At 31.1% G+C, this 27,110-nt stretch overlaps 11 protein-coding genes across 11 annotated transcripts; 7 read left to right on the forward strand and 4 right to left on the reverse strand.

The window, feature by feature from the left end:
• Positions 1-146: 146 nt before the first annotated feature.
• On the reverse strand, positions 147-323 carry BX663DRAFT_443597 (uncharacterized protein; the record flags this gene model as incomplete). The annotated part of the gene is made up of 1 exon (XM_051523578.1): positions 147-323. A coding segment is annotated over one exon (177 nt), but the record flags the coding sequence as incomplete, so codon positions are not given.
• BX663DRAFT_462416 (uncharacterized protein) lies at positions 209-761 on the forward strand (the record flags this gene model as incomplete). Its single annotated transcript, XM_051523970.1, has 1 exon — positions 209-761. A coding segment is annotated over exon 1 (255 nt), but the record flags the coding sequence as incomplete, so codon positions are not given.
• Positions 762-2,332: 1,571 nt separating this feature from the next.
• BX663DRAFT_533508 (uncharacterized protein) lies at positions 2,333-3,457 on the forward strand (the record flags this gene model as incomplete). Its single annotated transcript, XM_051530536.1, has 4 exons — positions 2,333-2,404; positions 2,467-2,524; positions 2,649-3,116; positions 3,174-3,457. 4 exons carry the CDS (start codon positions 2,333-2,335, stop codon positions 3,455-3,457), a joined length of 882 nt encoding a protein of 293 aa, XP_051378166.1.
• Positions 3,458-4,297: 840 nt separating this feature from the next.
• On the forward strand, positions 4,298-10,468 carry BX663DRAFT_546667 (uncharacterized protein). Its single transcript, XM_051530972.1, has 10 exons — positions 4,298-8,113; positions 8,441-8,632; positions 8,715-8,967; positions 9,036-9,049; positions 9,125-9,170; positions 9,231-9,337; positions 9,397-9,590; positions 9,654-9,858; positions 9,917-10,045; positions 10,123-10,468. The coding sequence occupies exons 1-10, from the start codon at positions 4,351-4,353 to the stop codon at positions 10,401-10,403; spliced, it is 5,184 nt and encodes a 1,727-aa protein (XP_051378167.1). The 5' UTR covers positions 4,298-4,350; the 3' UTR covers positions 10,404-10,468.
• Positions 10,469-10,589: 121 nt separating this feature from the next.
• BX663DRAFT_525975 (RuvB-like 2) lies at positions 10,590-12,390 on the forward strand. The gene is made up of 5 exons (XM_051529852.1): positions 10,590-10,725; positions 10,798-11,007; positions 11,088-11,269; positions 11,335-11,535; positions 11,594-12,390. Exons 1-5 carry the CDS (start codon positions 10,713-10,715, stop codon positions 12,332-12,334), a joined length of 1,347 nt encoding a protein of 448 aa, XP_051378168.1. The 5' UTR covers positions 10,590-10,712; the 3' UTR covers positions 12,335-12,390.
• Positions 12,391-12,437: 47 nt separating this feature from the next.
• Positions 12,438-13,550, reverse strand: BX663DRAFT_269628 (uncharacterized protein). Its single transcript, XM_051521944.1, has 6 exons — positions 13,392-13,550; positions 13,270-13,323; positions 13,146-13,198; positions 12,958-13,048; positions 12,800-12,889; positions 12,438-12,729 (listed from the first exon to the last, which is right to left on the reverse strand). Exons 1-6 carry the CDS (start codon positions 13,516-13,518, stop codon positions 12,482-12,484), a joined length of 663 nt encoding a protein of 220 aa, XP_051378169.1. The 5' UTR covers positions 13,519-13,550; the 3' UTR covers positions 12,438-12,481.
• A 133-nt stretch (positions 13,551-13,683) lies between these two features.
• On the reverse strand, positions 13,684-14,989 carry BX663DRAFT_490322 (uncharacterized protein; the record flags this gene model as incomplete). Its single annotated transcript, XM_051524947.1, has 3 exons — positions 13,684-14,449; positions 14,519-14,650; positions 14,883-14,989. 3 exons carry the CDS (start codon positions 14,987-14,989, stop codon positions 13,684-13,686), a joined length of 1,005 nt encoding a protein of 334 aa, XP_051378170.1.
• A 1,268-nt stretch (positions 14,990-16,257) lies between these two features.
• BX663DRAFT_443590 (uncharacterized protein) lies at positions 16,258-16,476 on the forward strand (the record flags this gene model as incomplete). The annotated part of the gene is made up of 1 exon (XM_051523577.1): positions 16,258-16,476. One exon carries the CDS (start codon positions 16,258-16,260, stop codon positions 16,474-16,476), a length of 219 nt encoding a protein of 72 aa, XP_051378171.1.
• A 1,214-nt stretch (positions 16,477-17,690) lies between these two features.
• BX663DRAFT_480655 (C2 domain-containing protein) lies at positions 17,691-18,460 on the reverse strand. The gene is made up of 3 exons (XM_051524344.1): positions 18,289-18,460; positions 18,163-18,217; positions 17,691-18,080 (listed from the first exon to the last, which is right to left on the reverse strand). Exons 1-3 carry the CDS (start codon positions 18,329-18,331, stop codon positions 17,783-17,785), a joined length of 396 nt encoding a protein of 131 aa, XP_051378172.1. The 5' UTR covers positions 18,332-18,460; the 3' UTR covers positions 17,691-17,782.
• Positions 18,461-20,255: 1,795 nt separating this feature from the next.
• Positions 20,256-24,154, forward strand: BX663DRAFT_490324 (WD40-repeat-containing domain protein; the record flags this gene model as incomplete). Its single annotated transcript, XM_051524948.1, has 14 exons — positions 20,256-20,507; positions 20,604-20,694; positions 20,757-21,002; positions 21,110-21,303; positions 21,361-21,606; positions 21,686-21,748; positions 21,838-22,099; positions 22,160-22,197; positions 22,254-22,361; positions 22,458-22,560; positions 22,635-23,572; positions 23,634-23,719; positions 23,808-24,027; positions 24,140-24,154. The coding sequence occupies 14 exons, from the start codon at positions 20,256-20,258 to the stop codon at positions 24,152-24,154; spliced, it is 2,862 nt and encodes a 953-aa protein (XP_051378173.1).
• Positions 24,155-25,515: 1,361 nt separating this feature from the next.
• Positions 25,516-26,809, forward strand: BX663DRAFT_538661 (mitochondrial glycoprotein). The gene is made up of 5 exons (XM_051530693.1): positions 25,516-25,714; positions 25,793-25,905; positions 25,971-26,029; positions 26,088-26,229; positions 26,317-26,809. Exons 1-5 carry the CDS (start codon positions 25,552-25,554, stop codon positions 26,629-26,631), a joined length of 792 nt encoding a protein of 263 aa, XP_051378174.1. The 5' UTR covers positions 25,516-25,551; the 3' UTR covers positions 26,632-26,809.
• The last annotated feature ends 301 nt before the right edge of the window (positions 26,810-27,110 follow it).

The raw sequence follows: 27,110 nt of genomic DNA on the forward strand, positions 1-27,110 counted from the left end.
CACACATCTTGTCTATAGTGGAGATTTAGTAAGACAATACCATTGTGAGAAGTTGGAAGAAATTTGGAGAAGCGATAGTAATATTTTTTTTTATCTAAAAGCGTATCGCTGGGTAAACCAGAAGAGTGAAAGATATTATATTGGGTTTATAGAAGTTGAGTATGTTCTTGCATTGTAGTTTGATTATTTAAACGGAGTATAAGTTTAACGGCGAACTTAGGAGAGCCACCAAAGATATGACAGAAACATGTACTTCGACAAGTGTCAAGCTGTTTGAAAAGTTTACCATTCAAGGTTTGGATAGCTAATCCACATTTTAACTGGAGGTGTACTATTTGTAAACAAAGAAAGCGCTGCTATCCTCTCACTAAAATGAATATTATTTCTCTTCCTGGTACGCCAGCCAGTTTTATAAATATCGATAGTCCTTTGGCACCAGGTGCCCGTATTCTGTCTGTGAAGTCATCTATTTTTAGCATTGGTTGTAGAGAAAAGCATATTTAAATATGAGAAGGCTTTGTAAAGATTGTACATACTGTAACTATGCATACCTATTCTTTTCAGCAAATATATGTTTGTTCGTGTGTTTGCAGAATGATGAAAATTTTTATATCACAAGATGTCTTAACAAAGATTTTTTTTTTGCGGAAGTTTGGCTTTCGTTAACTGCTTACCAAAGAAGAGGATCTAGTATTCTGACTGCAGAAAGACGTGAGTTCATCAATCAATACCTTCAAGATTGCTGTGACTTGTCAAACTATGAGCTTGTTGTACGGACAACAAACTTCGTTAATCAAAGGAATTAAAGATATATATATGGAATACACATGTAATCTTATTTGATAATCATTTTCGATGTGTAATCAATGTTCTTTCAGCTATTCTAACTTGAATATCTGAATTGAAATCAAGAAGAGAAGCAGAAAGTGTATTTGCAGAAATGACATTAAATGAAATTCATGGAATCATTACTCCCCTTGCTTCTAACTTTAAACAAGCTTTATTCAAAAGAATAACGGTAACCAGCAGGATTAGGGTCCAATTTTTTTTTACCCTATTTTTATTTGTGCCATAGATGCTCTTATACCTATATTATTGTCATATCCAAGATCATATCAATCCTGGAGAAACAATATTTATTATGATGTGAAAGCAAATCCAATTGAACATTTTAAGACCTTTTTTTTTTTAAGCTTGCTCAATTATTTAACAAAAACTTTATGTCAAAACATTCTTGATCATTTCTGGACCACTACCTATTCCGGAGATAAACTCGCTTTATGAGCAACCATCATTATCATGAATTCTCCTGAGATTAGACCACAAGAGGAAGGAGGATTACGTTTTAGAGGAACGATTTAGACAGATGGTGCGGAAGTTACCAAAATAATAAAAAGAAAAAAAAGAACAGACAAACAAGGCTGATAGATACACAACACGATATAGTATTCAAGTGGAGTAGGCTCAGTACATCGATGAAATAAATATACAGCACTATACAGATCTTGTTGGCATATACATTACTGTAGACCCTGGACGTCGTGACTTATTGTATTTTGTATATGCAAATCCTACTTTAGAAGAGCTCATCAAGTATAGGGTACTCCAAGCCATTCCTAATCAAGTCACCGAAAAGAGTCAGGTATCGTCGAATATTAGAAAATCTAAAAAAAAAAAAAAAAAAAAAAAAAAAAAAAAAAAACTCTTTAAATATGTAGGTTTATTTTTCGTTTTTGACCAGTATTCTTACATTTTTTTCATTTTTAACATTTTTTTTTTTGAAAAAACAAACCAATATAAATATTTTCAGTGCGATATCATCTTGAAAAATAGTGTACATTAAACTGTATAACATTATATATAAAAAAAAAAGCTTATTGTATATATTATTTTAAAAAATAACATTTATACTTTATTAAACTTAAAAAAACGATAAAAAAAAGTCTAATATTACTATCAATTATGCAAAAAAAAAATTTTTATCCCGCAAAAGTTAAACTTTTTTTTTTTTTTTTATATGTATATATTTCTTCTAAGCAATACCATCTATTGACATGTCTGATAGACGATCCAAAGATAATAATAGAAGAAGAGATCGTCGAAAGGTTATATCCAGTTATTCAAAACTTTTTGTTTTTATTAACATTTAATTTTACAATAGAATGAATTTTCTGGTCGATTATTCCCTCAAGCGCCCATCATACTGGATAGACGTGAACGTCCATTAGAACAAAATAATGGTCAACACCAAACATCAGCAACAACTGTTAATGTTGAATCAGAACAACCTGTAATAACTAAGCAAGCAATTTACCAAACTAAGGATCATAACATGACAGCATCATTATCATCAATACCTTTTATGAGAAGACCTAATAAATTCAATACAGATGCCATTCTTAAAGTAAACATTTATACAAAAGAAAAAAAAAAAGAAAGAAAGAAAGATATTAACAAGACTTTTAGAACTTATCGGACCATCCAGGTCATTTTGTCATTGGTGTTATAGGAAAACAAGGTGTTGGTAAATCAACCATATTATCTTATTTTACTCAAAACTCTGAGCAGGTAATTTGTATAAATGTAAAGAAAGTAATAAGTTAATATTAACCTTTTTATTATATAATGTTAGGCATTTCCTACACAAGATAGTAATTATTTTCTTTATGAGGGACACAAAACAGATGGAATTGATATGTATATAACATCTGAAAGGGCTATTTTATTAGATACTGAGCCCATACTAAGTTGGACAGTATTGGATAATGTCTTAAGAAATGGATCCTTAGGAGGTTTACATCCAGATTTATGGTTAGAAATGGAAACAATTTATAATATTATCTTTTTAATGTCTGTATGCAATACTATCCTTGTCATCACAGAAGGCACTGAAATTGATATGGATTTACTACGCTTTATTCAAAGAGCTGAGGCACTCAAATTCAATATACCCGATTTCCCTCTCCTAACACCTAGTCAATATGATATGAGTTATTATCCTGATATTGCAATTGTATGTAACAAATGTTTATCAAGCGAATTTAATTGGAAGAAATATGTTGACACTCAAACTATCTTGAAATCCTTCTTTGAAGATTCACAGTTAAAGACTCAAGGTAAAAAAAAAGAAACCGAGTTCAGTCTTTATAGCATTAACATTTAAAAACATATAGGTCTGTTAAGTTTAGGTAATGTTTTAGCTTCCTTTAAATACAGTAGCAATGAATCAAATTTATTTCTATTACCTCTAAAAGGAGATGAGCAAATTGAATCCTTTGATGTACTTGTCGCTGCTTTAAGGGATCAAATACTAGCTGGTCCGAGAAGACCTGGTAAAAAGGGTCAATTATCTGAAAAGGAATGGTATTATAATGCTTTAAAGACTTTTGAGTTGATACGAAAATCAGATTATATTCATGAATATCTTCAAATTGTACGCAAATTAAGAGATACCTAATATTTACATATACAGATATATATGCATATAAACATAGTAGATCAACAGAATAAAATCCAAAAAAAAAAGATTAGATAAAAGACATTTATAAGCTTAAAATACATAAAGGTTTGTACGAAATTAGTTTGTACTCGTTTTCCCTTGGTTAAGCTAGTATTCAATTTCGAAAAAATATACCTTTAGAAAGGAAGAATTGTTTTATTGATAATAATATGAGTTATAAGAGGCAATAGTTTGTCTCCCCTCCCTCCCCCCCTTTTTTTTTCTTTTAAACAACCTATTAATTCAATGAACTACCAACTTGGGCTGAATGGAGTCGACCTCTATGTTGGTGTCTTGGTTGTTGATTACCTGGTGGTGACCCAAAACTTTGTATCTGCGCCCGTAATTGATCATTTACCTTTTTTTCCTAGTAAACGGTAGAAAGCCATCCATTGCACGAAACAGCTCCACCATTTATACATGGATTATCCACTGACATTTAATATGTAACAGGTTATTTAAGCTTAATCCTCTTCCCCATGGTAAGATTCCTCCTGAAGAAATCTTTCTTGAAGAAATCCTTCTATTTGGTATTTATCTGATCAAGTAGTTACTGTGACAGATAATACGGTTCTCTTGTCTTTTTTCTTTTCTTTATCTTTTTCTCCTTCAACTATCAAAAGTTTTCTTTTTTTTTATGGGTTCCTTATTCCCCTTTTTTTAACCTGGCCCGAACAATGCAATACTAAGTTATTATTATGTGGTGCTCATCAAATAAGTTCTAAAAAAAAATTTATGTATTAACAACGTAATAAAAGCATAAGGGTGTTTCCTTTTTAAGGATTTTGATTTTTTTTTTTTTAATGGCTTTTTATCTTTTTTATTATTATTGTATTGTAGTTAAATAAAAAATGTCAAATCAACAAAAGCAACGAGATGCATTCAGCTTAACATCTATATACCAAGCTCTTCAAAACCCAAAATCGACAATTGCAACTCGTTCGATGACCAATCTTCAAAATGCTTCAATAAAGGAAATCGATTATACCCTACGAAAAATTCACAGTTACGTTAAGCATAAAAAAGAACAGTGGCCAGAACGAAGATTGGTACGATGTCTTGATTATATCTTTATTTATAGTGTAAAACCACAGTTGGAAGAACGAATGCAACTGCCTTCATTTAAAGCCAATGTGCGATGGATTCTTGACATGTTGCAAAATACAACAAGCGATCAACAGCAAGATGTTGAGACTGTGATGACATTACAACTACAGTCTGCTATAAAATTTTTTTGCGGCTTGTCCGAATCAGTCTCTTCTCAACTCTCTCCAGACTCTTCAGCATTAATAAGTTTTAAGGCAGATATAAAGCATCGAGAAGGCATTCAATCCTTATTGATATTGTCCCAGTCATCCATACAATCGATTCGTATTTACTGTATACGTGCCTTGATGGCTCAATTAAAGTACTTTACTAAAGAAATGACCAACTTGAATACCTTTGAGATTTTATCTCGGTTACTTCTAGAGATACCCAGTTTATTAAATACAATATCAATACGACCACCTGTTACTGATATTGCCCAGAGGCGTGTTGAATTAGATCATAGTATAATGGCATGTCGTTTATTAGAATCTATATTTAAATATGAGCCTCTATCGCAGCCCTCAGAAAGTAGATTAGCCTTTGCAGAATCAGATATGTTTCAACAACTTGTAAACGTTTGGCAAGCAGCCTGTCATTACGACTATCAATCAGGACTTGTCATAGCATTAGACGATGAAGGATTAAAACAGACTAATAAAACAAGCATAAAAAATTTAAGTGCACTCGTTTATTCACTCACAATCATTATACAAAGATGTACTCATGTTTCAAAGAAAGCTGCAAGCTGCGTTGCCGAGGCGCAAATAAGAGCAAAATGGCAACCTTTACTTGCACTTTGTATGCAAACCTGGATCTGTGGTACCTGCTGCATAACAACAACAACAACAACAAGGAATTCATTTACACCTGCTATGCTGGATAAAGAAAAAAGTATAATGAAAAAATTGATACAAATCTCATTAGATATTGTATCTGTACTTCAATGTCATATGCATTGGTTGGCGTACGTTGATCAAATGATTTTGGATTTGACAAATTTTGTTATGTCCTATGTCTCGCAGCCTATCTTACCTGAACAAGCCAGTATGGTGGGTACTACCTCTACTCTAATCCATACAGATCTTTGTATTGATGTAGAAGAAAGAGGTTATCAGCTTGATGGTACACATCTTGAGATGCATCAAGACCTTTTCGTACTCATATTAGAGTCCTTTATTCAGCATGTCCAAATTGCCTCATCTGATGTGATAAAAAGAGTATCAAGTCGTGTTGCTTGGTGTTTAAAGTCTATCCTTACCATTCTGCTTAATGTAAATCAACTTGAGATGTCTGTATTACGTTCACGTGTACTTCGACTTATTGTTTTCTTTTTACATTATGATGAAGCTATTAGTGTCCTTGCAACCTCAACTACAAATATTACTCATCTTGTTTGGGGCCCCACCATTGACATGGCTAAACAAGGGCTCATGACTATCTCTTCCTGTCTATCGCCAGCAGCGGAATTAACAGCTGCACAATCAGTCACTGTCTATAAGGCAAAACGAGCATTTATAGCCCTTGAAATGATCTTGAGGCATCCTCGTGCCTGTGAGCGTCTCGTCGATTGTGATGTCCTCCAACTTGTAAATATTTCTTTTATTCCTCAAGGTCAACTATTGGAAAAATCGCGTTCGTTGCTTGTTGTCTATGCTCTCTTTGGGAAGTTTATCGCTGCCTTATCTCGACGTACAGCCTTTGTACGTAACAAGTTGCGAGATGAATGTAGCTTATTTCCTGTAGTGATGAAATTGCTTCATGAAGCAATCGAGTGTAAAGAAAATCGTCGTAGAGCATCATTACATTCAGAAAAAGAAAACGACCGGATTATGATGGGTTGGAATCATATTATATCGAGTTGTTTGATGGTAGTAAGTTCGTTTCAATATGATGAAGCATCTATGCGTCTATGGCTCTCATGGGGAAATAACGATGATACTCCCCCCTCACAAAAGAAACTTTCTATCCTTCCTTATGTTCTAGCAGTTTTGTTTCCATGGAGATATAAAGCACCTGAAAAGATAGCAAGTGAGTTGGAAACGCATACGTATTTGAAATCCGACTATCAAGTGATGCTACTAGCAGCACAGGTATTAGATCAACTATCGTCTATTCCACTTTGTGGTCGACAAATGATTATGGATAAATCATCATTACCGAATCTAAGTAAAATAATGGTTGCCTTGAATCCTGTTCATTTCCATCATCCTCCATCCACAACGACTCCTTTGTTGTCTTCTAATAATGAAATGATGGATGAATCCATACAACAAGTCTTATCAGCGATTCTAAGTATTGAAGATGATGCAAATAAACCTCCACAACTCCTTTCTTCTACCACGAATGAGCCATTTCTTCTAAAGAGGACAAATAGAGAAGAACTTCAGTTTCAATTTACAGATTGTCTGAGACGAAGTGCAATCCGTCTGTTAAGTTCAAATGACAATACGCAATTCATTATCTTGAGTGATGCCTTTACGTCCTTCTTTGAGCCCATGCTGAAGCATCCTAGTCGAGGTACAAGCCATGAATACTGGCGTCATATCCTTTGTACTGAGCTACATGACAAAAGGATGCAAGATTTTAAGAAACTTTATAAATTTACAGCAGCAGAAGAAGAGAATACAATTAAACTTCACGAATTTAGTGCAGTTGCTGTAGGATATGCAACTGTAGGTGTCTTAAGTGACGAAGAATGGAATCAGACGTTGGGACTAACCGTTTTAGAAAACAGTATCGTTAGTACCAACCACGTCTTTGCCATCTTTTGTCAAATGTTATTGTATGAACTTGAATATAAGGAAGATAGTACGATGATGAGTGATGATAATTCTTTACTGACTTTAGTCACACCATTTCGGCGACACGCAGCTGCACAAATGATTGAGACGTTAGCATTCGAATTTGAAGATATTTGGCGTATAGAAACAGAGACGATTCAAAAGAATGCTCAGATTCAACCCGATATACTTGGGCTTGCTGAACCCAAGGAAATAGTTTCATTCATTACAGATGATGCGCCGCCTAATACATATATCTCTGGTAATCGACAATTATTACGAGCGAGATCTGTGATCTTTGAGGCACTTTTAAGCACAGATTATGCGGAGTCAACAATGGCAGCGATTCCGTTACACGATGTAACCTTTTGTGGTCTAAAACACTTTATTAGAATTATTCACCAATTAAATGAGGTAAACATGAAGGATGAGATAGTTCAAGTCTTGGATCCTTCTATGACTTGGAAGGATATTATTGATTTATTGCACATATCAGATCAATTTGGAGCAGCAGATGTCAAACAGTTGTGCGAGTATTGGATATTAGAAAAGGTAAAACATTTAAACGATAATAAGCAAGAAGAACGAGTTGTTTGTCTTGAAGGTATGATAGACTTATATCGCTTATGTCGGGATCCAATTGAAAAAGATGGTGGTATTACTTCAGATACGTGGCCATTTGCTACCGTACTAAGAGAAAGTTTAAAAGCAATCATTCAATACATGACAGAATCAAGTCAAATAAGTAACTTTTTACAAATGATTCAAGATAAAAATATAGAAGAATTAGACGCCTTTTGCAACGGTTTAGCCAGTTTATTAAAAAAATAAAAATAATAACAATAATAATAACAATAATTAATAATAATAATAATAATAATAAAGCTGAGGTCAAGCTCAAGGGTTTTTTTTTTTTTTTTTTTTTTTTTTTTTTTTTTTGTGGCGGAATTTTCTCATTTTATCGGGTTACAGGACGAGAAAATATTTGATTTTACATTTTTTTATTTTTTTATTTTTTCTCTTCTTTTTGCTGTTTTATTTATGTCTAAACTCAAAAAAATATCTAATTTAGGCTCTATACGAGCTATTGTTTTATCTACAGTTTCTTTAACCTCTAGTATTTATGGACATCCTTTAGGTGTATATACCCAAAACGAAGCTGAAAAAGTGGAAGTAGAACCAAGTATTGATTATGGTTCAGCAAAGTTTTATGAAAAATTAGTTGTTATTATGGCCCTTGTCCTTTTAGGTGGTGTATTTGCAGGTAAAATGATAGATAATAGTGTATAAATATGTATACAAACAAGCTCAATTTTTTTCTTCTTTTTTTTATATATATCTATAAGGTCTTACTTTGGGTTTAATGGGTTTAGATGAAACCAATTTGCAAGTACTTATTCAATCTGGTACTGATACAGAAAAGAAATATGCCAAAAAGGTGATGAAATTACTCAATCGTGGCAAGCATTGGGTCTTGGTTACTTTATTATTATCCAATGTTATTGTCAATGAAACGCTGCCTATTATTTTGGATGAAGTATTAGGTGGTGGCTGGAAAGCAATTGTTATTGCTACTGCATTAATTGTTATTTTTGGAGAGTAAGTTACATAAAAAATGGTTATTTTTTTTTTTAGCTTTATGTTCTTATCAATTTTATAAAAATTAGAGTTATTCCACAATGTACATAAAATACAATAAGAAAAGAAATAGAAAAACAAAACTTTAATTTTATTTTTTATTTTTTTAAAAAAATAGCTATTTGCGTACGTTATGGTTTAGCCATTGGTGCTAGAACTTCTAAGTAAAAGCAACATTACTTGGAAAACTTGATAGATTTTACTTAATATTCTCTATTTATTAGAATGGTTCTTGGATTGATGTATATTATGTATCCTATTGCTTATCCTACTGCTTTACTTTTAGACTATTTCTTGGGCGAATCACATGGCACCATTTATAAAAAAGCAGGTAAAAAAAAATACTTAAAAAAAAGAAAAGCCCGGGAAAAACTAAAGAAAATAAAATAGGTCTTAAATCACTTGTTTCACTTCATCAATCTGTTAACCCTTCAGACGTGGATGCACTTACAGAAGATGAAGTTACTATTATTGGTGCTGTTCTTGATTTAAGATCAAAGCCAGTATCACAAATTATGACACCTATTGCTGATGTATTTACTCTTTCAACAGAAGATATTTTAAATGAAGAACTGGTAGATAAGGTAAATTAGTGTATAATAAAACTTGCGTGTATGTTACTCATATATTCATATATGATGTTATAGATCCTTATAGCCGGCTATTCACGTATTCCTGTTCATTTACCCGGAGATAACTTAAATTTTGTTGGTATGCTTCTTACAAAAAGATTAATTACTTATGATCCTGAAGATGCTCTTCCTGTTAAAAATCTTCATATCAGTACTTTACCCGAAACTGGACCTGACACTAGTTGTCTCGATATTTTAAACTTTTTCCAAGAAGGCAAAAGTAAGTCTTAATATGTCTATATTTATATATTTATATAATAACAGCTATAATTTTTTAGGCCATATGGCTTTGATTTCGGACGATCCTGGATCTCATGCTGGCGCTTTAGGTGTAATTACACTTGAAGATGTTATTGAGGAACTAATTGGTGAAGAAATCATTGATGAAACTGATGTTTATGTAGATGGTAAATTATTAAAATACATATTTTTAAATACAGAAGGTTAATCCTTCATATACATATATACATATATATATATATAGTGCATAATAAGATTAGAGTTGTTCGTCGTCAAGTACCTAATAGAAGGAATAGTAGATTAGCTCGTTTATTAACGGCTCATAAGCGTCAAAATCAAAAGAAACCTCCTAGTCGTGAAAATTCTACTGGCTCTTTGAACAAAAAGATCATTGAACCTTCTGTAAAACCCGTTTATGGTTCAATTCAAGAATCTACTACTTTATCAACCTCACCTGAACACCACGCACCTAATACACTTTTTAATAATAATGAAAATCAGCCCCTTTTAAACCACAAAGATTAATTGTTTATAACAATAAAAAGTAACAGAGTATATTCATATTTTTTTGCCCAAAAAAAAAAGAAAAAGAAAATGTGACTTGTTTTTTGAATGTTGCTGTGTTTTGAAATAGAAAAAAAAATCCTTTTTATGTGTGTCATGTAAGAAACCAATTTCACTATTCTTTTTTCACAATTTTAAAATAAAATGGTAACCACATTAGTCTGATATGATAAATTAAATGGCTTCATTAAATAACATTGCTCTTTTATAATAAATATTTAGTCTTTGCCTATTACAACTTCTTCTACAGAAACAAAAGATCTTTTAAAAATGGAGCGCGTTGGTAAATAGTCTTTTTTTTTTTTTTTTGCTACATCAACAATATAGATTATTAAATATTATGAGAAATTGATAGGTGCCCATTCACATATTAGAGGCTTAGGTCTTGATGATACTCTTGAACCTCGTGCTACTTCACAAGGCATGGTTGGTCAGCTTAAAGCACGTAAAGCAGCTGGTGTCATTTTAAAGATGATTAAAGCTGGTAAGATCGCTGGTCGTGCTGTTTTAATTGCTGGTCCTCCTTCTACTGGTAAGACTGCTATTGCTATGGGTATGGCACAAGGTAATATTAAAATTGAATTAGTATTTATATACACGAATGTATACATTCTAACTGGCAATGTGTAATGCAATATAAAATAGCTCTTGGTACTGATGTACCTTTCACCATGTTGGCTGCTTCTGAAATTTTTTCTCTTGAAATGAGTAAAACTGAAGCTTTAACACAAGCTTTCCGTCGTTCCATTGGTGTTAGAATCAAAGAGGAAACCGAACTCATTGAAGGTGAAGTTGTTGAAATTCAAATTGATAGATCTTTGACTGGAGTAAATATGTGACATAAAATTGCACAAAAACAAAATATTAAATGCTATATGTATATTTTCTGTAGGGTTCAAAAACCGGCAAATTAACATTAAAGACGACTGATATGGAAACTATATATGATCTTGGTAATAAGATGATCGACTCACTTAACAAAGAAAAAATTATGGCAGGAGATGTTATTGCTATTGATAAAGCCTCTGGTCGTATTTCAAAATTGGGTCGTTCATATGCTAGAGCTAGAGATTACGATGCTATGGGCTCAGATGTAAGCTAGAAATAATGTTTTATAAATAGAGGAAAATGATATTAATCAATTTTAACAGACTAAATTCGTTCAATGTCCTGAAGGAGAGTTACAGAAAAGAAAAGAAGTTGTTCATACAGTATCCCTTCACGAAATTGATGTTATTAACAGCAGAACACAAGGATTTTTAGCTCTTTTCTCTGGTGATACTGGTGAAATTAAAACAGAAGTTAGAGATCAAATCAATACAAAGGTTGCAGAATGGAGAGAGGAGGGCAAAGCTGAAATTGTTCCTGGTGTTTTATTTATTGATGAAGTGCACATGCTTGATATAGAATGCTTTTCGTTCTTGAACAGAGCATTAGAAGATGATATGGCACCCGTTGTGATTATGGCTTCTAATCGTGGTATCACTCATATTCGTGGTACTAAATATAAGTCACCTCACGGTATTCCTGTTGACTTACTTGATCGTATGCTTATTATTTCTACTTATCCTTATGAAGAAAAGGAAGTCAAAGAAATTTTAAAAATCCGATGTCAAGAAGAAGATGTTGAAATGACAGATGATGCCAAGGACGTTTTAACACGTATTGGAACCGAAACCTCACTTCGTTATGCCATTCATCTTATCACAGCTGCTAATTTAGTTGCAAGGAAAAGAAAAGCACCTGCAGTCGACGTACAAGATATTAAGAGAGTTTATTCTCTCTTTTTAGACGAAAAACGATCTGTTCAATATTTAAAGGACTATCAAGATCAATATATGTTTAATGAACATAAAGATGCCATGGCAGTTGATACAAGCATGGAAATGTAAAAAAAGAATAATAATAAAATGAATGTTAAATAAAAGTGTGATATTATATAAATAGAGCCGAAGTAGATAGATGTATGTATGTATGTATGTATGTATGTATGTATGTATGTATGTATGTATGTATGTATGTATGTATATGACTGTCTTTTATTGTAGTAAATATAAAAAGCTATTAGTTGCTAAGATAGAAATAAGTAAAACTGAAAAAGAAAGGTTATTTTTTTTAGTATTATTTGAAACTATAACAGAATCTACGATATTATTTTCTGTTATTGGTGGGATAGCAGAGTCCACAGAATTAGTATCAGTTATTGTACTGATTTCCTTTTGGTTACTATTCTTGCTATCTATATCATTATTTACTAATTTACCAATTCCCCAAGGAATTTTCGCGCCTATATATAAATATTTATAAGAAACTGCAATAAATATACATACGTCTTTTTCTGTCTTTCTATACTATACCGTCGGGTTGAGTTGATTTTTGAGGTCTAAATAACTTTCCATCTTGTCCAGTAATAGCAAAACGCGTAGTCCACGCATCTTGTCCTTTTCCTAATAAAAACAATAATAATAAGTAGCTTCCTCTATACTGTTATATATATGTAAGTATTGTATACTACCATTTGAAAACTTAAAGAAATAGATAGCAGCATGAGGTTCAACTTCAGGCACCGTCCAATTAAAAGATTTAATTTTTGTACCATCCAAATTCTACATAATAGATAAGTTTTTTTTTTTTTTTTTTTTTTTTTTTTTTTTTTTTTTTTTTTTTTTTTTTTTTTTTTAGGACTAACGGTCTATTCATTACCTTTGCGACGTTTATCAAAAATTTTTGATTCATATTATCACCTGTCATAAAGTCTAAACTTGTATATTAAATAGACTGTATATTTGATATATCAACATTTCTACTTTTTTTTTTTTTCTTTTACCAATTCTAAAATCTTTCCAGGCTTTTGCAATAGAAGGAGAATGCTTGTCATTTACTAGGTTTATGAAATAAATATTAAGTATTTTTTTTTTTTTTTACTATTGTATTATTATTCATTTTTACCCCAAGTAATCTCATATGAATTGCCTGATTTCCAAACTGTTCCTGGCTCTGGATAACTTGGGGCCATATTTGCAAAGACATAGGAACAAAAAAATAGTACTAGTAAAGTTATTTGGTTTAAAAACATTTTTAAATATGATCAAGTAGAAAGAGAATAGATACATAAACGTAATAATTATAAATATTTATTATACATAATACACATACACATTCTTTTTCTGCCTGCAAAATAAGATAATAATTCAGTCAATTTTAAAATTTTTTCTTTTTTTTTTTTTTCTATACATGGCGATTATTTAGTAAGCTCTAAATTTTCGACTTGAATAGAAGAATTAGGATATAAGACGGAATTGAGAAATTTTGATGTAACTGATGTATTAAAGAGCTTAAGTTTATATAATTGAGTTCTTTGGGGAATATTTTTAAAGAATGCAGTTAAACTCTCATCTGTAACTTGACGTCCTACTAATTCAATCTGCCTTAATTTTGAGCAAGCAGTATATTTGTGTGGTATCAATAATTTTGCTAACACTTCACCTAATTCTTCTGTAAAGAGTGCTTTACAGTTTTCAATCGCAAGTAACTGTAAATTAGGATGAAGCTGACAAAATAATAACAACTCGTCTGGTTTAATGGCATCCATCTGAATCAATCGTATCGATTTTAGTTTATCTTTTGGTAAAGTCATAAATGCTGATGACAAAAGAGGTGTAGTTTTAAGTACTACATGTTGTAATTCTCGAAGTCTAGAAAAATCACAATCCAACATAAATGGGAATGATTCAAGTCCACCCATAGATAATGTATGTAATTTAGTATTGTATTTTGCTATATCTTGTATTGTTTCTGTTTTCAATGTTGTTGGATGTCCTAAAGTCATTTTGACGATGTTTGGACAACAACGAATAAGACGATGAGCTCTCATATCAATACCATATTTATTTACTGGTGTTAGGTCAATAGATCGAACAAATAAGCCATATGGTAAAATAGTATTTATCGAAGTAATCGTTTTTACAAAGCCAACGAATGTAAGATAGTTCTTAATACAATAGTGTCTGGTAATACAAAGAAAGAATTAGAAATTGATGAAGTTTTTTTTTTTTTTTCCGAATAGCAGAATATACCTGTATAATACTCGACAAACAAAATAAGCCCAAGACTTATTCACAGTAAGAGCAACTAGGGCAAACTTATTATCGCCAGAGCTGCTAATAGCATAATGGCAGATTACTTGTTGTAAATCGAGTGGTAATTCACTTACCATTTTAAAAAAAACATTTATACGCTTGTAAACATGTGTATTTTTTTTTAGAAAAAAAAAAGATCTTTTTTCTCGGAGAATCAAATGTTTTCATGCTAGTTTATCTATTTCGATACCTAAATTTCCAAGTATCTTGTAAGTTTAAGGAAAAGGTTATAAGCATCAGCCTCATTGCCAAGTATAAGGACGCTGTTGTCAATAAAATGATGACTTTATCACTTATTTACTCCTCCTCCTCCCCCTCAATCATCATAGCATAGCTCATTGCTATATTGACAAAATAAATTCCCAACTCTGTTGTGGCATAATTTATGCTGTCTTTGATTAAATTCATAAAAGATATTAGCCTTATCCTATTAACCCATCCATAAAATAGTGTATATTGTTTCAAAGAATTTTGTTACACGAGAATGATGTATTTAAACTGCTGCAAATACTATTTATTGCATTAAGAAAATAAAGCAAAAATAAGGATTCAGAGAAGGTAATTTTACGGCTGAATAATATAGAAGAAGTATGCTAAAGTAATTGTTATATTTACAAAGATAGAATACTCGACCTTATCTATTATCTTTTTCTATCTTATAGGAAACACAACACATTTTCAACTTGAAGGTTGATTACTACAGTTTTATATGCGGTGTTCGTCTTTATCTATTAACCATCAAAGCATATCAGCTTGACTTTTTTCTGTTCTCCTTTCGTCATTGGCTATTAATACATGTTCTATCTTGGTGAATGATATTTACGATACCATAGAATAATTGACATTTAACAAAGTATTATTCGTATTGAGACATATCGATCGAGAAGTAGTACCTTTAGTACTTCCAAATTACATTATACTCATACTGCTCTATCCTAATATATATCGCCAATGAAGTCAGTTGCCTTAAATATTTATTATACTAGATGTACCAGCCATTGAGTAGTACTCATCAACATCGTAAGTTTATATAATGGTCTAACTTAGTTAATTTGCACACATTAATTAAAGTCATTTTTTTTTTTTAAAAAAAAAAAAAAAAAAAAAAAAAAAAAAAAAAAAACATCTTTGCTTCGAGTCGGATACCTTTATCTTGCGTGCTTGTATAATTTATCATACTAGATGTAGCACAACGATATTTTGTTATAAGGGAAAAAATATTGCATGATAATGGCACATAGTAGTAACAATGAAGAAATATAACTACTAAGAATTTCATTAATAGAAATGATCAATTCATTATCTTTTATGTTTAAAAAAAAAATCATTCCAGTAGTATAATAGAAGAGATACATAATAGTTGAAGGTACCATTTTACAAGTAATTCTCGGAGTTGATATGATATTAACAATAATCCTTAACATGAATGTCCCTTATTTTAGTGCAATAAATATTTGGCACTTACTTGATTAGGTACAGATAAGTGAGTTATTTCTTGTTGACTTTTAAAAGTTCTTCCGAGCTTCATCCTCGATGTAAGCATTGTCTGATTGGCTTAAAAAAACGTCATATAAAGGGAAAAAAAAAGGGGGGGAATAGAAGGATGCATTTAATATAAAAGGATAAAGGTAACTTCAGATCCAACAAGATATCACTATCAAACTTACATATACCAAATGCTTACCGCTTCTTTTCGTGCTGCCTCTGTTATTCTTGTTCCTGTCACGTCATTAGCTGTTTATGCCACTTATGTTCGTTCAAATGCCAAACCTACTCAAGCGCATATTGAATACATGAAAAATACTGGTGTTAGCCAAACTGATTATATCAAATGGATAAAACTAAATAATGGTCTTGGTCTTATTGATGTTGGTCGAAGCGGTGGAGGTCTTTAAACAACTTGACTACTTTTTTACGGCTGGTCCGTTATTTAATGTTATTAAAAGTATTATATAAATAACATTATAAATTCATCATAATAAAGTACTTTATGTAATTAATATAATCTAAAAGTTATAGTTAAAAATAAAATAAGAGCTTTACTATTTTAATCATTGTATTTTATCTTGACTTGTCGTTTTTTTACTATGTACTCGATGTCCGGCCATTACAGTCGACGAAACTAGGTTGGGCCAGTGAAAAAAATTTGGTCATTTCCAAATTAAATTGGGACAAGGTTACAAAATTGGGACACCAATATGAAAATGGGACACGCATACGAAAATGAGACGCCAATACAGATATAATTAAAGATTTATTAAAATAAAATAAAAAAGCCAATGGACATGTAGTGACTATGTTGCTACTGTTTTGCCCTAGCCAGGTCGAAAAGAGTAAGAAGAACCCTCTTCAGAGGCAAGAGGGAAAAGGATGAAAAAAAGCGTAGACAAGTTAAAGAAGACTAATATTATGCTGGTCCATAATATACCCAGAGGTATACTTATAGGGGCGGAGCAAGGTCAAATGACTTCAAAGTGTCAACGTCAAAGTATCCCAACTTCATAAAGAAGTCTGGCTACAGAATTGTAGATGGGAGCCCTGAAAGTCCGTATACTGCAGCAAAAACACTGAGAATTGCTATTTAGACCTGAAGAACAAAATAGGAAATGTTATTATGCCCACCCTTCAATTTTTTTTTTTTTATTTATTTACTTTATTATATTTAATCTTTCCCTCCCTTCTTTCTTATTATTTGACCGAGCTCAAATTTGATTGATAGTATAATATTAGAATTTTATTCCTTTATATATCTTTGAATTCGCTATTAAATAAAGACTTAAGAAGATTCTAGCATAATAACATTTCCTATTTTGTTCTTCAGGTCTAAATAGCAATAATAAAAATAGAAAGATACATATATCATTTCTACCATTTTTTTTCCTAAAGACTATATCATTATAATGACAGGATCAGAGAGTTATTCTGCTTGAAAGAAGTTTAGTATTAATAAAATCGCTTATTAACTACTACTACTACTACTATTACTATTACTATTATTACTACTTCTTACTCAAAGTAAATAGTGTTGTATGCTCTTCACGTCAAAAGTGGAGCATACAAGTCATTCTTATATAATAAATGCAAATATACATAAATTCTTTCACTTTCAGTACAATTTCTTTAGGAGGCGGCAATGATATGATATACTTTCATAAAATGTATTTGTTCATATCATTTTTTTTTATTTTTTATTTTTTATTTTTAGTTAGAAGGGAAGAATTGAAGATAAATATGAACTTCGCCATGACTAGTTAAGCCTAACTTAGCAGGCAATTTAACCCAGGTATCAATAGGAACGCCATTGAAAGCACTTTCAAAATCGAACTTTGCCTCACCAATAGTATCAGAACCAATAGTATCCTTATCAAAAACTTTGAGATAGAGTTTATGTTTACGTCCTTCATTTAAAGGGAATGTAAAAGTTTGATTCCAAACAGGATCGTTGGTATTACTAATAGTGGTAGTTCTTTGTTTGTAGTCATCATCAACCCATAATTCTCTATAAATAGTTTTTAATGACCTTGTTTTAACTCTCTTTCTCTCTCTCTCTGTCCGTCTCCATTTTATTGCATGATACTTACACGTAAGGATCATTTTTACCGATGAGGTCTTCACCATGAAGCTTGCGTGCTTCGACTAAAGAAAAATAAATGAATAAGAATATATAAGTTCAATGTGCTTTCTGTATAAGATTATTAAATACTAACTGATAGTAACATTAAGAGTGCCAGAAGGGTATTTAGAGAACATTATTTGATATATTGAAAGAGAAAAGAAAAATAGAAAAGAAATTTTTTTTCTTGTCTTTATTTTTATATATCTCTAAAAATAAAAAAAAGAAAAAACATAAAACAGGGTTTTGTAGTATGCATTTTTTTTTTTTTTTTTGAAGGGAGGAAATAAAAGAAAAAAAAACATACAAAAGATCATGCTACCATTATGTATTATTCAAGTTTAAAATAGCAGCCAAGAGTATCTTATGCATTATAATAATTTTACTTGGCTTTAACTTGTAAATGTATCTTCATATCCTGATAATATATACTACTATAAAAATGAAACATCCGAAGTTAGTTGTGACCTGCCTTTGTACAACTTTATATATTCTTTAAAAGCCTAATAATAATACATACATACATACAAGCCATTTTTAATAATATCCTTTTAACCGTTAGATGTACAAATAGATGTTCGGTTCCTATATTGTCAAAATAGAATATATAAAAAGGAGATTAAAAATGCGTTAACTGATTTCTATTTAGAAACAAGCAAGTTTTTCATTATTATTATTATTATTATTATTATTATACTTATTTATCCAGCTGTTGTGAGTTTGAGATTAGTGCAAAGATAATATGTAAGCACTTAATCCCATTGTTTTTACTTTCTCTTTTATATTATTTCAGATATGCATATCAATAGAATTTATAAACAAGCTTAATATAAATAACCCCACAAAAGTAGTGGGATAAGAAGTAGTTGACTTGTATCAAATTATAAATTTGGAATAGATTTAGTGAGGTCAGCTTAAAAAAAAAGATGATTACACAAACTTCCATATTCAGAAAAGTTCTACAAGGTTTGCTCTTAAACATAGATACTTATTTTAATGCAGTCATTCAAAATAAACAATATATTTATATATAAAGAAAATAATCGTCAAGATTAGAGATATCTATTAACTATGTAACTCATAATAATCAATAGAGTACTTAAATAAGGTAGACTTTTGTCAGAAAGCCATTATTATTAAAACTATCCGGGGACACGCTAACCAATATAATGTAAAATCTAGAAATATAAGCAAAGACTTTTATCATGAATGCTTTGTAATGATTTTAGTAGTAATACTTTGGGATACAAAATTGGTTCCACCTATCCTTATTCTAAAATAGATACAGTAACTTCTTTTTCTAACCTGAATTGCCATTTTTTACTTCATATTCTCAAAAAAAAAAAAAAAAAAAAAAAAGGTTGTATGACCAGTTGTAAAACTAATAAACACAACAGTGAGGTTATAGGATTGAAATAGATGAATGATATAAACATAGATCGAAATTACAACTGTGATCTTATAGATAAAGCAATATTCGCTATCATGTGTGTGAATTGTAATTTTGGCAGATCAAAAATAAATAATAGCTTTCTCGGTTGAAAATATCATAATATTTAATGGGGCTTTTCGTGAAAGATACTTCATCAGACTATAATTCTACTGAGAAAATTTTGAAGAAGTGATATGCGATGTAGAAGTGAATACATACGACGAGTAGTTCTTTTTTTTTTTTCAAGTCATTAATATTGCTATAGGAACACCGAAAAGTTATCGGCATTATAGATAATACCCAACAAACAATTGATAACTAAGACTATTAAAAAGAAAAGACTATTTAAATAAACAAAAAAATAGAAGGTAAATATTTAATTAATTCATTTATAATTGCAAGAAAGAGAGATAGATGGTTTCATAATATAGCAACAATGCTATTAATAATGTAGCCGATGTCTAGAACTTTAAGTTTAAATATCTGAGATTCAATGCAAAAATAACCGAGACGCAATTGTATTTTACTACCTTTTTTTTTTTTTATTTGCGTGGTCATTAAACTTCGTACTCTCCACTTATTATTTTCTCGTACACAGAAAGAGAAAGAGTTCAATTTATAAAACTTAAATGAAAGCAGCAACTCGTCGCAAAGTATCCTATGTAGTTAAATCTTGTAATGAAGAACAAATGCACTGTCTTGGAATCAATTCTTTAGCAATCGATACATCATTTCATAACAAGACGGGTGATAATGCCGAAGGAGGTGTATTATTTTCAGCAGGAAGGGATGGTATTGTGGCAGGTTGGGATCTGAATATGAAGTTTAAAAGAGAAATTATAAATAGTGGAGAAAAATGGAAATTGGATCTTCAATCACAGGTAAATGTCTATAATTAAAAAGCTGTTTTTTTTTCTTCAAAATAGCAATAGTAATGGAAACACTAACGTGTATTTTTTTTTTATATTTTTGAATAGACCATCACACCAAAACCAACTTGTAAAATTTTTTCACAAATGCATACAGATTGGGTGAATGATATTGTATTATGTGAAAATGGGACATGTGGTAATAATATTACAAAATGAAAGTGTCAGTTTAGCTTTTTATATTAAATTTGTTTATCATAGTTGTTTCTGCGTCATCTGATAGAACAATTAAATTATGGAAACCATACAGCGATACGCCTAATTCGTCATATACAATTGGTTGGCATACAGATTATGCAAAGTGTTTAACTTATGCTTCGAAAGCTGGATGGGTAGCAAGTGGTGGTTTAGATAGACATATTAATATATGGGATCTTGAAAAATCAGAAGCAGCATTAACGATTAATACAAGCCCTCTCAATCATAGTACAGATAGTTCAACTGAAAGTAAGAGTAAATAACAAAAATTATGCAGAAAATAGACAAATATATACATATATGAATATGTATGTATGTACATAACACTATATTTTTTCTTTAAAAAAAAATAATAGCTACGTTACATAATATTTCCAGCAAATGTTCGATATATGCTTTAGCAGTAAATCCGACTGGGTCTCTTTTAGCATCAGGATCACCTGAGAAAGTAGTAAGATTATGGGATCCTAAGTCAGGCAAACGAATTAGTAAATTGACAGGTCATACAGATAATATTCGTGCGTTATTAATTAGTGATGATGGACAATTTGTAAGTACTAAGGATGCTTATTACTTGAAGACTTTTTTCTAAGTCGATATAAATTAGATTTTATCTGGCTCTTCTGATTCAACTATTAAATTATGGTCTGTAAAAGCACAACGCTGCTTAACTACTTATGAAACACACCCAGATTCTGTTTGGTCGCTTTATTCAGATCATCCCGATTTAAAGACTTTCTATTCAGGATCAAGAGATGGTTTAGTGACCAAGACAGAAATTACGGGTCAGGCAGTGTCTGAAAGTGATAGCGAATGTATTGGACTGTTCAGGGAGGATGCAGGTGTTGTGAAAGTAAGATTTATACAGTATTATATTATTATATTGGATATTGATTCTTTTATATTATATTGTATATATATGTATATATTAGATTGTTGCACTTGCAGACACTTATATATGGACAGCTACATCAAGCTCTAGCATAAATAGATGGGTAAAATATGAATATATATATCTATATATAATAATGTATTACTTTTCAATTTAACCTAAATATCCTCTTATAAATACATCTCTTATTAGTTATCTGTGCCTTCAATTGAGTCTCGTCAAGTGTTACCTCGATCAGAATTTAATCCAGAGATCCCTAGTACTGCACTTGCCAAGTTACCTCCTTCTAAATCATCCTATTTATCTCCACTTCCTGATTCTTTTGTTCCAAGTGATCAACTTACTATGTATGCTGGTTCCGTTTTATCAATTCCAATTAGTTGCCAAGATGAAGAGTTAGATAATGAGGAATCACTGATTCCGTTAAGAACTAAACCAGACTATGTTATTCGAGGTAAACCTGGTATAATATCACATTTAATTCTTCATAATAGACGACATGTTTTAACAAAAGATACAAACGGAGAGATTGCAATGTGGGATTTAACAAAGGTAACAAGATAAATTAAACTATATTTAAGTAAGCTTTATTAACACTATGTTAATAGTGTATTCAAATTAAACAATTTGGAAGAAGAGACATAGAGGATGTTGCACAGGAAGTAAACAGTCTAGAGTGTTTTCCTGCATGGTGCTCTGTTGATACTAAAATTGGTGTAAGCTTTGTTTTTTATTTTTTTCATTTCAAATATGCATATATATATATATATATATATATATGTGTGTGTGTATGTAATATCAAATTATACTAGGCTATTACTGTTCAATTACATGAAAATAATTGTTTCGATTGTGAAATGTATGCGGATGAAGCGGATTTACCTGAAGAGTATGTGATTGGAGAAGACCAAAGATGTAAGCATTAACTTTTTTTTTTGTTCAAGTATACATATTTACAAAACTAAATTTAATTAAAAATGATTATCTAGTAAATTTAGGAAAATGGGTGCTGGTTCATTTATTTAAAAACTTTATTAATAAGGAACTAGAAAGCCAAGAGGAAGGTAATATTCGATATAGAAATAATCAACAAACAGATAAACCAGACTCTCTTAAGAATCAAGTAGTACAAATGTCAAATGAAGAGCGTGCTACACTTGAACAAGCTCCCTCTGTGCCTTCTATTCGTATACCGACACTTCAGCTTGATACAAACAAACCAAAATTGCCCGATAGTGCATTGACGACTAATATAAATCAGTCACCTTATCTACCCTCCCAACAAGCTACTCAACCCAATGGTCCATTTACCGCTCCGCCTTCCTCCAATGCTCAGTCTGATTATTTTTCAAATTCACATCACATACCCACTCATAGAGAATCCTCTATTCAAGTTCCTCCTCCTGCTACATTGCCTACTTCACCCATTTCACCTACCTCACCTACTTTAGCTACAAGTAATAATTTTATGAATCGTCTTAAAAATTTATCTGTCAAAACTAAATTATCACGGGTTCCAACAAATGAAGATAAATCATCTATAAATGATGTAATGGCTCCGACTATCTTTACAACTACTATGGATGGAGCTCATAATAATAATGAAGAGAAATCAGTACAATCATCATCAGCAGCAGCAGCAGTACCACAAAAAAATAGTGTACAAGAAACAAACACTACCATCGAAGAGCGCAAATCTAATGATGAAATTGAAGAGAATAATAAACCTGTAAAATATACTCCACCACATTTAGAAGACTTTCCACCATTAGAGATTCCGTTATCAACTATGATTATTGTAGCAGAAGAAAGTGCGGAGGCATCAACTAGTATTGATTTGTATCGAGGTGCAGTTAGCTCTACTGGTGACGATACAAATAAACTTATTGATGTTGCTCCTTCATGGCTGTTATCTTATCTTCTCTATGTAAGTTTATGAGTCATATATATTTGGTTTTATCTTACTAACTCTAAACTTTTTTTTTTAGAATAAAACTCCTCCAAAAGAGACAGTAAAATTAACTTTTATATTGAAGCCTGCAGAAGGTTCTAAATTAGATGAACTTCCAGGAGGGTAAAAAGAAAAGAAAAAAAAAGAATATATAGTTAATACGTATATTGTATATTTACTTATTTATATGTATAATGCATTCATATAATAGGCCTAATAATCGTTTGCTTGCAAATCGTGTCTTAAGAGTGAGAAAATTGATTCAATACATAGCTGAGAAATTAAAGATAGAGGATGAATCTTCAATAGAATTATTATGTGGAGATACTGTTCTATCTTCATTGATGACGTTGGCAACCATTAAACAACATATCTTAAAAACAAGTGGAGATATACCCCTTTCGTATCGTATGAAAGAGGAAGCATTGGCTGTAAATGAATAAATATGTGATAATTTTCAATTTCCTCTGCAGGCAGAATTCTATTAGTTTTTTTTTTTTTTTTTTTTTTTTTTTTTTTTTTTTTTTTTTTTTTTTTTTTTAGATTGACAGTATATGATCCATCAATTTTTTATTGGTTAAAAGTCATTATTATTAATAATAATATGTATATATATTTATTCCTTACTTCACGTTGAAGTAGAGCAGTTAGTCTCTTTAAGGGACGGCTGCAATTTATACATACTTGGAAACACACTGTATTAAAAGTTGGGGAGGGCATAGAAATAGAAATTAAATGTAAATAAAATCGTATATAGAGAGTGAATAAAGTAGCAATAGTACGGGAGAGAAGAAGGGGAAGGAGATGACTAGTCAAAGTTTTGTAATTGTTTAGCAATGTACATAGAAAGTTGTTGTTGAATACGTCGAAGGACAGTTTGTGGAGGAGGGGAGGGAAGGAGGTGAAGGGAATTAGAATGGAAGACAAACTGAAAGTAGGCCTTCCAGATCTTCGCGATACTAGTTAAAACGATAATAGAGGGCAATAGACCCCTCCCCCTAAAGGATTTGCAACGAATTAAAATCCAAGTTAATGCAGCTCTTTATAATATCAACCGTTATCCGAAGAAAGTCAAAAATTAATTTTATTCCACACAAATTGCTTCCGCGGGTATGTACACAACAAATGAGTAGAAGTTTCAACCGAGTTTTGATTATATATATCTTTATATATATAACTTTAGTACGCCACCGTGACGGATGGGGTCAGCTTGTAAATATATCCCAGAAGCGAAAGACATGGTAATTTTCGATGAACAAATCGGTATATTACGTTTCTGAGAGCATAGACAAAAGGAAGAGTCCAGAAGAGAGCCCAATTTGTGGCGGTAATGCACTATTGGTAGCCAGACCTGGATGTTTGATGCATCTCGATAAAGCGCTTTTGAAAGTGTTTGGTAGACCAGCAATGAGGAGGAGAAGAGTTGTTAGATCGAGATATTATTTCATACGGAATCCATTCAATCCCACTAAAAAACGGGGTTGAGATATATATATAAAAAAAAAGACCCTTGCAGAGAAAGTCTGTTTTTTGTTGGTTTTTTTTTTTTTTTTTTTTGGGAAACTTATAGTTGGCGGATTGTAATAAAAAAAAAAGTTGAGAGAGGAAGAGGAAGATGAAGACAAGGAACAGCGTTAAGAGGTGGAAATGAGTCACTGCGAGGAAGAGAATTAGCTATTTAGAATACAATATTCACCACAGACATCATAAAATAGTGGGAACGGTCCGACTATAGTATTTTATATTTGCCTAAAATTTACGTTTACTTTTTCTAAATTGAAGTTATAATATATTTCAAATTGGAAATTGTTTTCATTCGAAAAAATATTTGTAATCTTCTGAATTTGAAGTTCAAATGCTGTAATTAATCAACCATCCCTGTCAAGTAATCTTTTTTTTTTTTTTTTTTTTTTTTTTTTGTTTCCTTTATTCAACAATTCTTTTATATTTTTAAAATGGCTTCTCAATTATTCCGTTCTTCAATCCGTGCTATTGCTGCTAAGCCCACATTATTGAGAAGCTTTGTTGCACCTACCGTCAATGCTCGTATGCCTACCATAGCTTTTAATGCTACTCGCTCTTTTTCTGCAGCTATTCCTCGTATGGCTAATGGTGCAGGTAAAAAAAAAAAATTCTTGAACAAAAAATAAAAAATAAAAAATCCCCGCATCTAACTCTTTATCTCTTAAATAATAGTTGATGCTGATCTTGCTCACAAATTGGAAGAAGAAATTAAATATGAAAAATCTGATGAGAATGTGAATCAACCTGAATTTATTAAAGAGTTTTTAGAAGCCAACTCTTTCCAGGTAAATAAAAGTTTAAAAAAAAAAGAGACCTTGTTTGTTTGCAACTCTAATCAAATATATAAAAGATTGATGATAAGCCTGGTGTCGATGAAGTTACACTTACTCGTACTTTTGGAAACGAAAAGTAAGAATAGATAATATGTATGGATTATTTAAAACTAATTTGTTGTTATTAAAATAAGGATCCGTGTTTTGTTCTCAATTTCTGATATTAACAATACTACACCTGACGAATTCCTTCCTGAGGATGATATGGCTGTTGCAGAAGACGATGAGGAAGAAGCTATTTCTTTCCCTGTTCGTGCCTCTGTAACCATTGAAAAGGTAAAAAAAAAAAAAAAAAAAAAAAAAAAAAAAAAAAAAAAGACTATCTTTAATTTTTATAAATCATATAATTATATATTAATTTAGGATGGTCATGGAGCTGTTACAATTGATACTATCGCTCAAGAAGGTCAAATTTCAGTAGAAAGTGTTATGTATTATAAGGATTCAAAAATGGCCAATGAACAATCTGCGGAAGCTGATTGGCAACGTCGTGGGCTTTACATTGGTCCTCAATTTGCTGAATTAGATGAAGGTCTTCAGAACCAATTTGAACGTTATCTTGAAGAACGTGGTGTCAATGCTGCTTTGGCCAATTTCTTGCCTGGCTATGTTGAATATAAAGAACAAAAGGAATATGTTCAATGGCTTCAAAACATGAAGAACTTTGTTTCTGCTTAAGATACTTGTAATATAATATTTATTTATAAAAGATAATAATCATTAGTTTCCAGCGTGATAAGTATGTGTTTATTGTTAATGACTACGAATAAGACTTTATTCCATTTTTTTCTAAAGAAAATATTGGACATGTATATATTATTATCAATTAAAGCCTTAATGATAAGCTTTATACTACTACTACTACTACTATTACTACTATATATTGATAGTTTACTTAAAGAATGTTCTAATATTATCTCAAGGGCACACTTCTTGCTCAACTTTATATTCAATAATACTTGTTAAATGGGTTACAGGAGCTATTGAATACATATAATAAAGTTAATTCCATTGTCTTCTACCTACCATTTATGTTTGATGGATTCTTAGAGAAGCTTGCTTCCTTAATTTGCCTCTGAAGAAAAAAAGATGATGAAATATATTAAATGAAGTATGGATAATAGATATTAGTAATAATATCATCAGTTGTTGTAGAA

This window comes from Cokeromyces recurvatus (genome assembly GCF_025118155.1).
Source record: "Cokeromyces recurvatus strain NRRL 2243 chromosome Unknown BX663scaffold_44, whole genome shotgun sequence".
NCBI classification, from domain to species: domain Eukaryota; kingdom Fungi; phylum Mucoromycota; class Mucoromycetes; order Mucorales; family Mucoraceae; genus Cokeromyces; species Cokeromyces recurvatus.